Here is a 16,095-nt window from a genome sequence, read left to right as displayed (position 1 = left end):
AAACCACTGCTCTGGTACTTCAGGAGCTCCTTGTGACACATGAAAAGCCCTGGGAATGACTGGGAGAGCAGAGCTCCTTCCTCCTGCAGTTGAGAAAAAAAATTTGCATGTAATTCATACCTTTTTTGAAACAACAAATTTAAAAATACATTTTTTTTCTAAGTTAGTCATTCAGAGCATATTCATTATCTGTACTCAAAAACTGTTATTTATATATACTGAATTCCAGAACCACGATTTTTAACTGGCTCTTTTTTGTCAGACTGTTCCCCTGCATTGCTACCCAGTAGCCAGGGACAAGCTCAGCTTTTTATTTCCTGTGTATGTTCTGCTGCTGTTGACATAACCTGTTAAAACTAGTCCCTTGAAGTCACCCACCCATCCACCCACCCCCTCCAGTCTGGAATACCTTGTTGGAAGGATTTATTTTCACAGCTTGTTCCTGACTGCTTGCTTTCACCTTGCAAAGTTTGCTATAGGTTGGTTTATCAGAATCTGCATTTTGAAAGGCGCTGTGCTTCAGCATTATAAGCTTATCTTGCATGCAGAAAATGCTGATTTGAGGGGACCTTTTCCTGCAGGGGCTTGCCTACAGCTATGTTTGCTCTGTGCTTACCTAAATCTGTTTCCTATTGATTGGCTTCAGCCACAGTAACTATCTGAAAATGATGCACTTAATAAGTCAGTACTTTCAGAGTGGTATAATTGTATCTTCAGCAAACAGGTACAGTTATTTAAACTCTATATGCTTACTTCAGCAGATAGTGACCTTGCTGCAAAAGCAGTGCATTAAAAAAAAAAACAAACCAAAACAAAAAAATCCCTGAGAAAATTCCCACCAAAAGGCTTTAACAGATCCTTGGACAAATGGATCCCACTTCATGGCTAAATGTTGATCTAGGGCCCCAGACAGCAGCATAATACTTTGCTTTGTTAAATCTCATTCAGACCAAAGAACTTAAAAACTTATGTAGAAGTAGTGAATTGGAGACAAGGTTGGCTTTTCTTTTAAGTGTGTGACAAGCCATGGTACATCGTAATTAAATTTTACAGCTTTTCAAGGGAAAACATTGTGACTTTCAAAGAGACGCTATCAAACAATAATGCTCTGTTTGAGTAGTTACAGGGACACAATTAAAAATATTTTTCTATCCTGTTTAACTGTGTATGTCAACAATATTACAAATCTGCAATATTTCTAAATCTTTTGTTTTAAGTAAGGAGCCTAAAAGTGCCACTTTCTTAATGAACTTAAGGTAGAGGTGGCATTTTTTAATTAAAAAAATACATAAAATCTGATCACATAAAGAAAATATATTCTTAGATGCAGTGTAAGATAAGGTTTTTATTTTATTTTTTTTTAATTTTTTGAACCTTTTTCCCTTTGGTAATTTTAGATTTTAAAGGTTTCACCCACCTTGCAAAAGTTTTAATGTAAAGTACAAACAACTCATACAGGTCTGGGTTTTCTCTAGGATGTGAAATCTCATTTAGTGTAGTTCTGAGTGTAGGTGTGAAAGGTGCCTTTTTTCTTTCTAGGTTTAATGGATAAGATCCTTAGCTTCTCATGTTCTGAGTGTTTTCTGGAAGGCACCTTTACTTCATACATGATAAGAGATAATAATAGGGTTTGGAATTGAGTATGTATGTTCACTGACAACTTCCTACTGTTAGAATTCGGGGTTAACAGCCATGTGGAAATCATTATTGCTTCTTGCTTTCTCTATCTACCAGATTAAGAGTTTAAATTACAGTTGAATAAAAGAAGCTATCAGGGTTGCAAATGGATATGCTTTGAGATTTACCTGGTTAACACAGTTCCCAAACAAAGGGAAAGGGACAGAGCCACAGCTCAATTCCATTATAGCATTTATTCTGGTCTCCATTATCTACCCAACAGCAAAACATTGCAGCTTGAAAGGTGCATGAATTTGTACAGTAGCTTTAATGTCACTGTGGGTTTAAAATCATGCAGTGATCAAGGGGTTGTCAGAAATGACAGAATACATGAGGTTTTAGTTTTGGAGAGGGGGGTATTATTTACTTTGTCAAAAAGAAATTAGGTGGGCAACACCCAGCCTGGTACTAATGTAGAGAAGAGCAGCACTGTAAATCTTACCCTATAGGAGGCAGATGCACTGGTTCTGGTTCTATATGAGTTATTTTACACTCTCTGGACCTTGTTTTACCTTTATTTATTTTTAATAACTCTTGTGGGTTCGGTCCTGCAACCTAGTATTGTTAAAAGCACCAAAGCACCTGCCCAACTAACTGCTCTTTCCACTGCAGGGGGACAGTACCTCACCATCTCTGATCCCAAAGGGAAAGAAGGAAGAGTGGCACATCTTATCCTGCCCTTGGGTCACATGGCTGAGGCTGGAGATTTGTGCCTGTCCTTCAGGCATAAAGTGCCTGGGCTGCACTCTGGTGCCCTGCAAGTCTTTGTGAGGAGAACTGGAGCTCATGGCCCAGCGGTCTGGGGGAGAAATGGGGGCCATGGCTGGAGACAGACACACATAACCTTACCAGGAGCAGGCATCAAGAGTGTAAGTACTGATCCCCTTGTGTTGCTGTTTGGGTTTGTGCATGAAAAAGCTGAGGATGCTTAAATGGTGCAGCACTGCAGTGTTCATCTTGTGGGTTCAGTTTCACTCTGTTTTACTACTTTGGTCTCTGCCAATGGAATCACAATACAGATGAGAGTTATTGTGCATTTTTTAAAATTAGTTTTATGTATACAAAAAAAGAAATCCTAGCTATAGAAATATACTCATAGTATAGGCTACTCTGTCATTTCCTGAGCTACCTGATACTGCCCATTTTAAGGGAATCACCACCTAGGAAAGAGCAGCCTCATGGACAGAGGCATACTCTATAGAGAATTCAAAAAAATGCCTGTATCAAGATTCCTCATGAACAATGTTTTGAATAATACAGTGCCATGAAATAGGAAGAATAATCCCCTGTAGATTGGTAACTGGCTAAACCAGGGCAAAGATACTGCAAATAAGTAATTTTTGGTAATGCAGGGAGATTACAAGTGCAATCACATGTGGTTTTATGCCCTTTAGCATGCCTGCAGCTGATCAGGCTGAGGAGGTGAATGATGACCTAACAATGCCCATAACACAAAATGGTTTAGCGCAATCAAAAGAAGGGGCCTGAAGTGCCTTGGAGAACCTTTTAATACCTGGAAATTTTAGAATCATTGTGTGATTATACTGGTATCAAAAGCTCTATGTTATTCTTCAACCTCTGAAGGTAGTTTTTATTTCAGATCTGCAGAAGTGGCTTGGGTATTTCAGGGCTTGTTTGACTTAAATATCAGGTGCTCTGAAAAGCTCATACATATAAAATTCATGATGGGAGCAGGCTACAAGACAGACACAAGTGTCTAGCTCTAAAATGAATATTAAGGCTGTAATTACTGCAGATAATTTTCTAGAAAATTTACCTCAGCAACAGTAGCAAAGACACCTGACTTTGTTAGCTGTCAATGAGTGTTGGACTGAGAATGAGGGCATTTGTAACAGGTGAACAGTATAGCTGCAATATTCTTACCCTTTTCTTCCCCCTAAATTTCTCACTTCTGGCAGTCCCCCTTTGCCCTGTCCCTTGCCTTTCCTGATCCCCTGGCAGTAGCTGTCAGCATGGGCAGCCAGGGCTGCTGACCTGGACCACTGGGACTCTTATCCAAAGATCAGAGACTTACCCTCTTAAGTAAGCAGGGAAGGCCTCTGCCAAAGAGAAATCAGGAAGAATGTGGAAGTTTTATTTTCTAGCTAATTAAAACCCAAAAGCAACTAAATTTTAGTGATTTTGGAGGGGCCTGCTGGAGACCTGAGGAAAATTTGAATGAAGACCAGAATCTTTCATCACACTTTTTAATGAATTATTTCTGTGTAATTTTTTTCATCCCCCACTCAAATTGCTCTGTTTCTCTTTCTAGGTTATTTTCAGAGGTGAGAAAGGGAAAAGAAGAACTGGGGATATTGGACTAGATGATGTGGTCTTGAGGAGAGGACGCTGCTCTGGAGAGCATTAGCCAGGACAATGGACCAGCAGTCATCTCCTCTTGCCCTTCTCATGCAATTCCTACAAAACTTTGAAACAGAACTGCATGGGAAAGAAGAAAAAGTGGGAGAGCAACAACTTCTTAGTGGTCTGCTAAGTGCAATCTCATGGAAATTTCACTTAAATACATGGAGAGCGCCTCCCAGGATTGAGGAAATCCAATCTCAGGCTGGTCCTTTCTATTAATCCTTACCCCTAAATCATATATTGTACGTAATAACTTTGTTCCCTGTTAAGTCTGGTGAGTGCTAACAGAAAGAGCACTTGTGAAAAAGGGAGAATTAATTACAAATGGTATCAAAAGAAAGCTCTATCTCACAGTTTGTGTTAACTGACAGCCATTATCATCCCATACTGCTGTCTTTCATTGATTAATTTGTGTGAGTCACATTGGATTAGTGAAAGCCTGGACCTGAGCTATGGCTTACTGCCACTGACCTTTGAAGAAAGGTTCTCATATATGAAATAGCATTTATTTTGCTGTTGCATCTGTATTAACCAAAACCAGTTAGAGAGAGTAGGCATTGCATCCTGTAATATTGCTACTGCTGTGTTTTGTGTATATGTGTATGGTTGACATATTTATGTTTTTTTAGTATTTACAGACTGTAGTTGCAGGGTAATTGGCAGCTGTACTTTGTTTTTGTACAAGACAGGAGTTCAGCATCTTTTTCAATACTGCTGGTCATGCCAAATTATCAAAGTCAGCTAATGGTGCTCATTGAAAAATGCTGGTGCAGTTTTTCATGTTGTAACATCCTGAAGGCAAAAGACCAAATGCTCGCCTGATGGAAACTGGCATCTGAAAATGCTCTACAAGTTTGCATAGAGCTCACAAGCAAGCCCTAAAGGGCTCTCAGTCCTGCAAGGAGCTCCTGGTTCAGCTGAAGCAGCCAGGAGAGGATGAACTTAGGTCTTGTAAGGTTGAGCCCATTGACAGTGCCAGGAATGATCTCTCCCACAGGTGGCACAAGCCCACACGAGGAAAAAGGGCAGCTGTGTTAACACTGTACAAACCATTCAGACCTGAAATGCCTCCAGTGCTCTTTGGCAAATGTCCATACTCTGCCCAAACTTCTGTATATAATAAGCATTTTATTCTTTAAGAACAACTATTAGATCTAGTGGGAACTGAGTATTTATCAAAACTTTGGACTAATTTTATAGTTATGTATCATGCATGTGCTGTGCAGTTTCCCAGGGAATTCCTCTGTTTGGTTTGAAATTTTTTAAGTGGGCATCATGATCACTGCTAGCAATTCTAAAATTGACAAAGAATTGTAACATTTAAAAAAATGGCAAGAGGTTGGTAAAATGTTGTTAGTGATACAGCCTTAAAGCTTCAAAAAATACATATATAAGAAGTCAATCTCAGTTCTTTTGAATACTTTAATTTGGTGTAAAATAAATGTCAGCTGCATAGCATGTTCAGTCTTGTACCAAGTTCACAGACACAAGTTTGCAAGCCCATTAGAGGTCATATTCCAAATCCCTGTTCCTGACAAAGTACAAGTCTGAAAATATTTTTTCCCGTTCATCCCCTAGGACAAAACATGGTGTGTGGAGCAGAAATGTATGTAACCAAACAGAAATTCTCCTGCAAAACTGTATCAGCAAATATTCTGAAAAGAAAAAAAAACGATGTGTTTGTAAACATTAAATTTAAACTATTTTGCTTTGAATATGATTATGATCTTTTTTTCTTATGTTATTTTGTGATATGTCAGAAATATCTGTGAATAGTTGAAATACCTTGTCCTTATTTTAAAGTAATCAGTAAAAGAGACTGTTACTTGCTACTAACAAGGAATCTTGTTTTCATTTTTAGACAGAAAGTCTCAATTTTCATTGCAGTGAAATGAAATAAAGGATGACAATCTCAGAGTGAAATAGCTCTTATTTACCAGTTTTAAAAATCAAAATACATTTCACTCTAATATGAAGAGAGCACTGTATTTGTTATTCAGAAGGAGGAACAGCAATTTTCAACCTAACTTAAAGAGCAGTCTCACAGGTCATTTAAGAGCTTCTGCAATATTAGATGTCCATTTTACAAGAAGGAGCAGCTACCATAATTCCTCACTCTGATTCAACCAGCACCAACTGCTGTTAGATGCCAAGGAATATAAGATTAACACATTTTAGTCTGGTTCATCATATTACTACAGGTTTCTGAGATTAACATTCCCTGGTTAAATGGAACCCCTATCAGAGTTTTTTTGCCATTTTTACAAATGGTCCCTAGAACCCAGAATCTGGATTAATTCAGAAGGTAGAACAGCAGCAAGTACTCAGGTGACAGGGGAGGATTCAGGTCTCTGTTTTATCGATGCATTTCATTGTTACAATAAAACAGAGACTTGTAAAGCCCTGTGACAGCTGCAGGACAAGACAGGAGTTCAGCAGTGGCTTTGAGCTCTGGGGGAGCTGCTGTGGCTGTAGATCACTCACCTCCAAAGCTGGTGGTGCTGTGTGGTGCCTTCTCTCAATCTTTTGGATAGACAAGGTGAGGTCACTCAGAGGTTCTGTTGTGAGGATCCTTCTCCAGTTCTTGCTCTCCAGGTGCTTTTTAGGCAGCTCCCCTGAGCCACAGACCTCAGCCAGGACCGCCCTTTCCATATGAGCCTCAAGAAAGGGATGAAAATATGGCCTGAGGTCCTCCTATGAAGTAGATTATAGTTTTGGATTTAGTAAATAGGTAATAGAAATTCCTGCTTAGATACCTAGGCAAACAGAAGAAATTACACTAAATTAACATGAAAAAATTTATCAAATATTTAACCTCTTGCCAGTTTATAATTGCATGTTCTTAAGATATATTCAACAAAGAGAATGAAAATAAGTTTCTTTATAAATGACAGGTACTGGGACCAGTGGCAGGTGCATTTATGAATTTGCTGACATCAAAATCAGCAGAATGGAAGGGACCAAGACAAGATTTTTTTAGTTCTAGATTCCATTCTGTACAGTGCCCTCATCTCTCATCAGAGCCATGCCATTAAATTGCTAGTGAGTGATTTTAGTGAAGCCAATTCATTCTGAAGAAAAGCTTCCCTAGGTTTCCTTCAATAAATTACCTGAGACTTGGAGGTCAACAATGCTTTTACCACAGTTGGAGATTACAATAATTGCCCTCATAAGACTCAGGTAGTCATAAGAAGACAACACTGAATAGAAGAACATTTATGACATTCATCATCCTGCTCTATTCTGCTGGAGAAAAGCTGCCACAGTAGCAGCTGCCTCCAACCCATGTGCCAGGGTCCCTTCTATTGAGAAGTTATTTCTCCTTACAAAGGAAGCACAGTATTTATCAGAAAGATAGCTTGATCCAAAATCTCTTGATTTCAGGAATGCATTTTTTGTGACACTCACCTTGAAAGCTGTTTATTCTGCCCTTAAAAATTTGTAACAAGAAACTATAGCTGCCTTTAAAATTGTAATTGTGAAGGTTACACATACAAAGTTATTAATTAGCAAGTGAGGTCCAGTTAAATACTATACAAATTTTTGTTTATATAGATCTATCTCTGAAACGGCCAATTATTGAAGTTTTGCTAGTGTTTAAAACACTTCCTTACCTGCTGTTTTATTCTGACATCCTGTAGTCACACAGCATTTTATGACTTCAGATTTTCCACATCAATTAAAAACAACAAAAGAAGTTGAAAAATGCATTGGTGTAAACCTGCAACTTTAGAAAGAAATGCAAAACATTTTAATGTTAAATTTCAGTAACGATTTGAAAGATCACTGCATTAACTTTCAAAGCTTGAGGAGAGTCCTTTCTCAGACCCCACCTACTGCACCAAGCAGACCTAGGGATACATTAGGAATTGCATTTGGAATGTCTGTAATGCTCCATTTGTTTAAAATGCCAACAGAACAAAGGCCATCAGGGAGCATAAAGACAAGTTTTCAACAGAACAGATTGAACCACCTCTAGATTTCAGAAACCAGCCCCATGTAAGCTTTCAGGACTGTAAGTCCATAATGAAAAAAATCACCCTCTAGTGGCTCTGCTCTTACCAATTCTGCTTGTGCACTTGTGTGACCTCTTCCAAACCTGTGTTCAGTGTTTGAGCAAGGAAGCCAAGATCCATCTGGCACACGGGATAAGGATGCTTCTCTCTGCATTTTTTTAACTTAATACTTTGAATTTTTACCTTCTCTTCAGGCCAGGAATAGTCTTCTGTCACACTTTTCTCCCAGGTTTTAACTTGCTGTGCATTTCAGCAGCCCACATTCTCGTTTCAGACTCTTATCCTGAATACTCTTGATATATTCATTTTGAGTTTGCCAAACACCTGTAAAGACAAAGTATAGTGTGTGCTCAGAGAATGATTTTACTGCATTTATATGCTACACCAGTGCTAAAATTTGAGATTGACACTCTCAACGGGTTTCAGGAAGACACCATCACTGTTTTGATACCACGGAAACAGAGGACCACCTTTTCACTTGCCTTTTGTGCTGCCCCCATTTTAGGTAAAAAAATTACAGCAGATTTTTTCCACTATCAGAATGGTATTCTTTATGTGTGAAGCAGGATTACTGTGGAATGCAGACACTCCAGTACCAGTGTCTTTGAGCTGCAAAGAACAGAAAAAAAAGCCTTCCAATGAAAATTGACTTTGATTCTCACATCCCTGGGTTCAAGTCTAGCACAAAAGCAAGAGCTCCTCATTTGGGAGCTCATGTAATGCATGCCATCTCAGCTGGTGATGACACCACCAGAAGACCATGCTGACATCCAGCACAATGTAAGTAGAGAGCTAAATGCAAATAAGTGGTGAGCAGTGCCCATTACATTTTAAATTAGGAAAATAAGTGCAAGAAATTTGATTAAGAGGATTCAGAGGGGTGTCTAAGAGAGATACTTTGACTTCCATCCCTCTGAAGTTCCGAGTTGGCTCAAAGAATGTTGGCATCTTACCTCAGTTTCCTGGATCAGTTGGAGGACCAAAGTTGTTGGAGCTCTTCAAAGTTTCCATGTCCCAGTGCTGAGTGTTCTCTCTGAAATGTGCATGAATCTTGCTAATAATCTAGGGGATTCCTTTAGCCACTCATGAATACACAGGGTTTGAAGCCACTGGAACTGCTCACTAGTAATAAAGTCCATAACTCTATGGTGCACATCAATTCACATAGGAAGCAGTAACCCCCATTTCATTAGAGAGACCATTAAACTGTGAGCAATCCAGTCACTCTCCTGCCATATGCCACTGGTTATGTCCTGATTTTAAAGATATTACAGTTGGGTGAGCTCTATTACTGAAGGTTGCCTCTTAGAAATGAGTGATGTATAATTACTCTCAAGGTACATCAGACAGTTTTGTGGGGGGGTGAGGAGACCTTGGCATTCTGGCAGCTCATCTGTGTATTAGCAAACAGCCCTGGCACACTCACTGTGAAATTCACTGTTAACTGCTCTGCCAGGTTTTTCAGAGTAATTTGCTCACCAAATAAAGGTGTGTGACTGCTTGAAGAAATACCACATTAATACAAAGAATAGGCAGAGAAAGTACATGGTACATCAAGGAATGCCTTCATCACCACATGGCCTTTGATCAGATTGCACTGGCAGTTAGAGAGCTAGATGGGAATTGTAAGGATTCAGCTACAGCTTGGCCACAGAGCTCCAGCTCACAGTCTCTCACAGAAGTTCTTCATAATTCTGCTCTTCACCTTTCATTCAGCCATCCCCTCCCAAGGCACCACTTTGTCCAAAGAGTGTGCTTGGCATTGCAGCAAACACAAAGGATGACTATCCCTCTCTGTGCCTGGCTGTGGCCAGGTGGGCTCTAGTGTGTGGAACTCTTCATTTTTCTCTCAGGTTTTGCCTGAAGTATCAGCTAGGCTACTAAAACGACAAATTCAAAAGGGCAAATTCAAACTTTCATGTGCCCTAATGAAGGAAAGGAGCTTTTCCCTCCCTGATATGGAAGTTTGTTTCCTCCCTGAAGAGAGAGCCTCACCAGAGGAGACCCATTCCATACCACCCTGTGCACTTGCTGCTCCAGCTGAAATCCCATGTTCTGCAACTGGGTCAGAGTCTGCAGGTAACAAACCACACAAACTCCCCCAAATAAGAAAATATCCTGAGGATGCAGCAGACAGATTGGAATTGTGACACTTCAAGAAGCAGCTATGTTTGAAACCATGGGAGGCACAAATGGGGAATGCAAGAAATCCTGCAATTTGCACAACTGCAAAACAACTGGACTCCATTTCTGGCCCTGAACTGACAAAGACTTGTGAGTTTTCCAACAGCCAGTGTGCCTGGAGCAGCCTGGGAACACAGCATCTCCAAACCATGTGAGGCTGCCAACAGCAACTACAAGGTAATCCTGCAGCATGCAAAATATTATGTGAGGGGGATTTTCAAACCTTGCTATTAAAAATATCCTTGGAATGATGGCTCTGTCCTGACACTCAATACATACAACCCCTGCTTCATGTTTCAGTGGCAACAATCCCTTTGGTGAAGAGAAACATCTTGCACTCATAAGGGAACTGCACAGAGCTGCAGCAGAACAGGCACAAGCTCCTCCAGTGGTCTCAAGCTTTGCCCACCAGCCTTTCTGTTGAGGGGGTCAGGCTGCTTGCGAGCTCCCTGAACACATTCAAGGATGAGTAGAAATTTCCTCTGCATACCTCTACATACCCTTTTTCATAATGCTGTAAGAAAGGTGAGTCAACTCACCCATATGACAGATCAGAGAAGTGAGCAAATGCTGGTATGGTGCACCCAGAGCAGCTAAGTGCCATTCACTTGAACTCACAAATTCTCCTGCCACACACTGTCCTCTTGACACCAGCCACAGAGACTCAGGTCAGCCAGCCTAACCTGCAACAGCAGCTAATTCAAAGCAGTAGAGCATTTAAAGGCTTCTGTTATCCAGCATTATTGAAGGGGAGAAACTTTATTAACAGGTCTTTGACTTCCAGAAGCCTGGACCTTTTTCACTCATCCCTTTTTCACCACAGAGTCAGATGAGACATTAAAGTGCTGCTCAAAGAAATGCATCTGACATTCTCTCCTGAAGAAACTGCTGAGTATCTCTGGGCATCTCAGAGCCAAGAAACCCAAAACATATTACAAGGGAACTTGGGCAGTCGTGAGACAAGCAAGTACATCAGACACTGATGAATTCACCACGCTTCCTGGGCTATTTCTATGTGATTTATCTCAGCTTCTAGTTAATTTTTAACAGGCCCCTGTCCCTTGCCAAACCGTTGGGAAACTCACTGCATGTTCTCCAGAAACAAACATCCAAGCAGCAGTTCAAAGTGGATGCTGTAAATGGAGTTTTTACTCAAAGTAAGAAATATTGTTTAAAATCCTATTTCTCCTGTATCTGAAAATGAACAATCTCTTTTGCCCACGTCAAAGAATTTAAATGTAACATCCCTCCCCCTTCCCTATCACATTCTACCATGAACAACAACTGCTTTTCTTCCTACCTAGGTAAAACATGTCATTCCTATCTCATGTGCAGACCACTGTAAGAGCTCCAGAGTAGATTCTTCAATTAAACAAAGCTACCAACATTGGAAGACTTTTAAACACTGCATTTGCACCAACACAAACCAGGGCACCATGAGGACAAGACAAAGGGACAGCTCTTGCAGCCTCACATTTCAGGACACTGCTACTTTGCTGCAGAGCTTCTGGTGTAGCCCACAGTGACATCAACCTATCAAAAGCTCTTCAACAGAGCTGCCAGCAATTGTATGAACACTATACTTGAACACTCTTGCCTGTAAAATGCCTCCTCAAGCTCCAGTCATTTGAATACTTTGGGCTGGTGGAGAGGCTGTGCTGCTCCCTACCAGCCCCAGCTGAGGCTCTGGCTCTTGGCAGAACCCAACGCTGCCACTACTGCCCCAGGTTCAGTGAGGGCTGGAGCCTCCAGGTGTGAGCAGATCCAAGCCAAGCCTCCACAAATCAAACTGGAAGAATTCCCATTTGCCTCTGAGCCTTCCCAGCTGGGCAGTCCATGAAGCACCAGCACCTGAGTTTACAGAGCCCATCAGGCCTGCCCTGCCCTGGGAAGGAGCTGGGGATGCTGGGGCTACCCTGCACTGCCAGCAGGTGAGTGGGCACTGGGGCTGCTTCCCAGCATGACCAAGTCCTTGATCAAGCAGCCAGGGCTGTGAACTCAGAGCTGGAGTGTTTCTCATCTTGTCCATGGTAAATGTGTGTGTGCTTTGTGTATGTGCCCACCACAGCACACCATGGAGGGGTACAGCTTCCCACCTTCTCTATCTCTCACCCCCCCCCCCCACACACACACTAACTTTTCCTCCTCCTCCTCACAAAGATTTCAGAGTTTCTCCAAAGGCATTTTACCCTCCAGTTTGTCCTGAGACCTCAACTTTTTTCTCTCCATCTCCCAGCTCTCTGCTGCTGCTGTGCTTTTGATGAAAAGCAGGCTATCAAAGCCTTCCTCCTCATTCCTCCTCAGCTGCATACTTTCAAGTTTAGGCCTCCCCATCTACAAGGAACATTCAAGTTAGGTATCAAGCACTGCACCTGGCAGCGTTTTCCAGATCCTGCCCAAACAATAATAAAGTTTCTTTGCCTCAGGACTTGCTGAACCCAAACACTGTTTTCTCTGGCACGAGAGGCCAATTTACTTCTCGAGATAAATATTAAGCAAACAGGCTTTTTTTTACTTTAGGAAAAAAGAAGCTAGAACATTTTCCTGCAGCCACAGTCACACCCCTTGTGCCTGTAATGCTGAGCTATTTTTAAAAATTCATTCCTGTGGTATTTTCCTAATAGCCATAAAGCAGCAGGGCATTCTCTAAAACACACTTGGCTATTCTTACTCCTTCTATGCCTTCTGACTATGACCTTCCAAATTCAGATAGATTAGCCAGCTGTCAAAAGAAAAAAAATTAATGTCTTTGTAGCCTTTGCTTATTTTCCCCAGACAGGAGCACAGATCTGGCAGGAAACCAACTTAGCTCCTGCCCTAAGACTCCATCACATTTTCAAAAAGTCATGTCCTGAATGTTGCAACTTGGACTTTCTGTATACTAAAAAAAGAAAACAAAAACTTGTATCTTTTCCCAGTGTTTCAACAAAAAAATCCAGTGAACCAATCCCAAGAGAAGAACTGTAGCCCATCCATGTAATAACACTCAATACCCTAAAAAAGTAAGACTAATATTTTGAATTGAGCAAGGGGCACCAACACCAGCCAATTAACCATCATTTCAACAATCATATTGTTTCCTTCATCCAGGAGATGACTGGTAAAATGAGTTTGTGACCTAGCTAGTAATTTTTTAAAAAGCACAGAATCCTCAGCAAAGGATGATACAAACCTGTATCAGCATGAGGACCTCTCGTTAAAATAGCAGGCAGAGACACAGAGCACTTAGCTGTTCTCTCTCCTCTGTATTTGTTCTCTGGTATAAAATGCAGAACATTTTTTCTAAGTCTATGTAAATATAAACAAAGATTAAAATTAGGACAAATCTCTCTTTTTCCTGATTTCATCGTCTGAACCCTCAATTAAACTCCTCAGTGAGTATGTATTTTCTATTCATACCCACAATTTATTTCTGCTTGCCCATGGTCCATGCTGGGGGAGAGCACTCCCAAGCAAATCAACCTTTCACTGCCAGCTCCTGACCCCATTTCTCTTTTTCCATCCTTTTACACATTCCAGCCTTCTGGCCATCTCCTAATGCTGAAATCAGGAGATTTTTTGCTGCCTTAGGCAAGAGAAAAGGCAGCACAACATGCCCTTATGAAGAAGGGATTGCCTCTTGTCGTGTTCTGTACCTGCCTGAGCAATTCTGCAGCCATGTGTCACCTTTGCTGCTGCCCTCTGCAATGTTTGTGAGGCCACAAGATGTGGCCAGCTCTGGAGCAGCCCCTCCTGGCTCTGGTTTGCATCTTGTCACACTCCCCCTGCTCCTGCCAGCACACCCTTGGACAAAAGCCTCTTTCAAGTCAAAACCCAACTTACAGACACACAATGACTCCCACAACCCATAATGGCAGATCTTGAAATTAATTTTTTTTCCCTTGCATGTTAATGCTCTTTTCCCTCCACTCAGTGTCCCCACCTCTTTCCTAGGGAGGTGATGGCACAAGGCACTGTGAGATAATTGCAGGTCAGAGCTTCACCCATCAGTACAGCCCATCCACATCACCTCCTCCATTCACACTGCAGAGACAGCACAACTAAAGCTGAGTGTTGTTGCTGCTGCTCCAGGAAAGCACAGTCACAGCAATTCAGCTGGCAGCAAATCAGTAATAAAGGTTTGAGTTCAAACCATGCTATTTGGTCAGCAGCTGATATTCTGGCCCATGAATTCCAGCATCATTCATTTAGTCAGAAATGATATTCAATTCTCATGTATGTCAGAATCACAAAATTTACTTTGTTTTTTCCATGTCAAAGTTAAGGGGAAAAAAGGTGGTGAGTTCCAGAGCTCCCTAAAGCCAAATGCTAGTAATTGCTGGATGAGAAAACAACAAACAAAAGGTTATCAACAACTTCTACCTAGAAAATAACAAACAAAAGGTCATCAACAACTTCTACCTAGCTTCAGAAGGCAAACAGGAAAAAAGACCTCAATGAAAAAGAGCCAAATTCTACGGAAAAAAAAATCTTTTTTTTTTCCAGTCACTATTTCTTGCAATAAATCCAGTGATTCATCTATGTTTCTAGACTCTTTATTTGTTCTCACAGACACTGGAAATTAAAAAATAAAATCAAACCAACTTTCAACCTCCTCTGAAGAAGCTACAATGAAGTGCAACAGCTAACAAGTTGAACAAGCTTTTAGCAGGCATTCAATTCCAATACTACACATTTATTTACATAGTGGGAACGAGGCTTATATTTCATGTATATGTATATGAAAAAATATATACCTATTTATGCATCCAGGCAACACATGTAAGAAGGGTCACTTGAGAAGTATTGCCAAGGCTGGTCAGGGCTGGAAAGCAGGACCTCCCACTCCTCTCCCTAGGGGTTTCTGGGGCAGCAGGCATTACATAAGAAGGAAAGACCTCCCCCAGTGCCAGGTTCTCCCCATTCCACAGGTGCAAATCCTCAGCAGTTTGTCAGGCTCTGCTTGTTATAACAAAAGCTTTCAGTCTCCTGACATTTAAAAAGGGTTCAATGAAACATAACATGAACTAGTTAAAAGTACCATGTGGAGTGCCTACACACGCCCACCCTGCTCTAAGGCAAAAGTCACAGAAAGCAAAGTTTCATGGCCTAACAGCACATCCTACCTATCCCCCCTCTCCTGCAGAACTCCTCCAAAACAGTATCTGCCCTGTGCCTTGCCTGGTGTGCTTTGAAAGCCCCAGTGATCCCCTCTTCTGTGCCAGCAGGGCAGGGCTGGCACCTGCAGGGTTCCTGATGTAAACAGGGGATGGAGGGATCATGCTGCAGTACTTTTCCTGACCTTCAGCCAGAGGGTTTGTTTTACCTAATTTGAAGCTCCTCCTCTTGGAGACTACCCAAAATGTCTTTGTTCAGTTCAGGTTGTGCCTTAATCACGTGGCCAAACTTGAGTCCTGCTGCTCTTTTGATCTCTCGTGGTTAGTCAAACTTCTCACTCACTTCACCAGTGTTGATGCTGCTCTTACATGCAGGGACTGCCACAAAGAGAAGAAAAAATGATCAAGAAATAAGTGATAAATAACATCCACATCATGGTAAACCACCACCACTACCACCGTCAGTATTCTGTCTCTTTGCTGGGAAAATTCTACATGTCTCAAATTTCTACTGCACAGTATCATTTTATATTAAAAAAAAAAAAAAAAAAGAGAAGTAAACTGTATCACCAACCCTACTGTATAAAATAACAGAAGCTTACAGACTGTGCAGTGAGTAGCCAGGCAACCAGGCTTCCTGCATGACAGTTCTGGGATATTTGGATACCCTGCCAGAGGCTGGCAGCAGCCCTGGGTTGCTGCCTCCTAGCAATGCCTGCAGGCTCCTCTTCCCACCGTGCAATTCATCCCTGTTAGCA

At 41.3% G+C, this 16,095-nt stretch overlaps 1 protein-coding gene and 1 long non-coding RNA gene across 4 annotated transcripts in view; one reads left to right on the top strand and one right to left on the bottom strand.

Annotated features, from left to right (window-relative positions):
* Positions 1 to 5,956, top strand: part of NPNT (nephronectin) — a 49,501-nt gene extending 43,545 nt beyond the window's left edge. For both annotated transcript variants that reach the window (XM_054633523.2, XM_077177168.1), the window contains 2 exons: positions 2,290 to 2,546; positions 3,950 to 5,956. In XM_054633523.2, coding sequence (XP_054489498.2) covers positions 2,290 to 2,546; positions 3,950 to 4,045 — 353 coding nt within the window. In that variant the 3' untranslated portion in view covers positions 4,046 to 5,956. The remainder of the gene's footprint in view (positions 1 to 2,289; positions 2,547 to 3,949) is intronic.
* Positions 5,957 to 6,326: 370 nt separating this feature from the next.
* LOC143693825 (uncharacterized) lies at positions 6,327 to 15,803 on the bottom strand. Of its 2 annotated transcripts, none has more exons than XR_013181805.1 (4): positions 15,547 to 15,803; positions 8,241 to 8,381; positions 7,656 to 7,768; positions 6,327 to 6,735 (listed from the first exon to the last, which is right to left on the bottom strand). It is a non-coding gene; the product is annotated as an uncharacterized LOC143693825 (long non-coding RNA). The 2 variants fall into 2 exon arrangements; XR_013181806.1 differs by lacking the exon at positions 15,547 to 15,803 and adding an exon at positions 9,011 to 11,658.
* Between the last annotated feature and the right edge of the window lie 292 nt (positions 15,804 to 16,095).

The sequence above is a fragment of the Agelaius phoeniceus genome, chromosome 4 (genome assembly GCF_051311805.1).
Source record: "Agelaius phoeniceus isolate bAgePho1 chromosome 4, bAgePho1.hap1, whole genome shotgun sequence".
Classification (NCBI taxonomy): Eukaryota; Metazoa; Chordata; class Aves; order Passeriformes; family Icteridae; genus Agelaius; species Agelaius phoeniceus.
The sequence above is the reverse complement of the archived record's forward strand: the minus strand, read 5'-3'. Positions and strand labels throughout refer to the sequence as shown.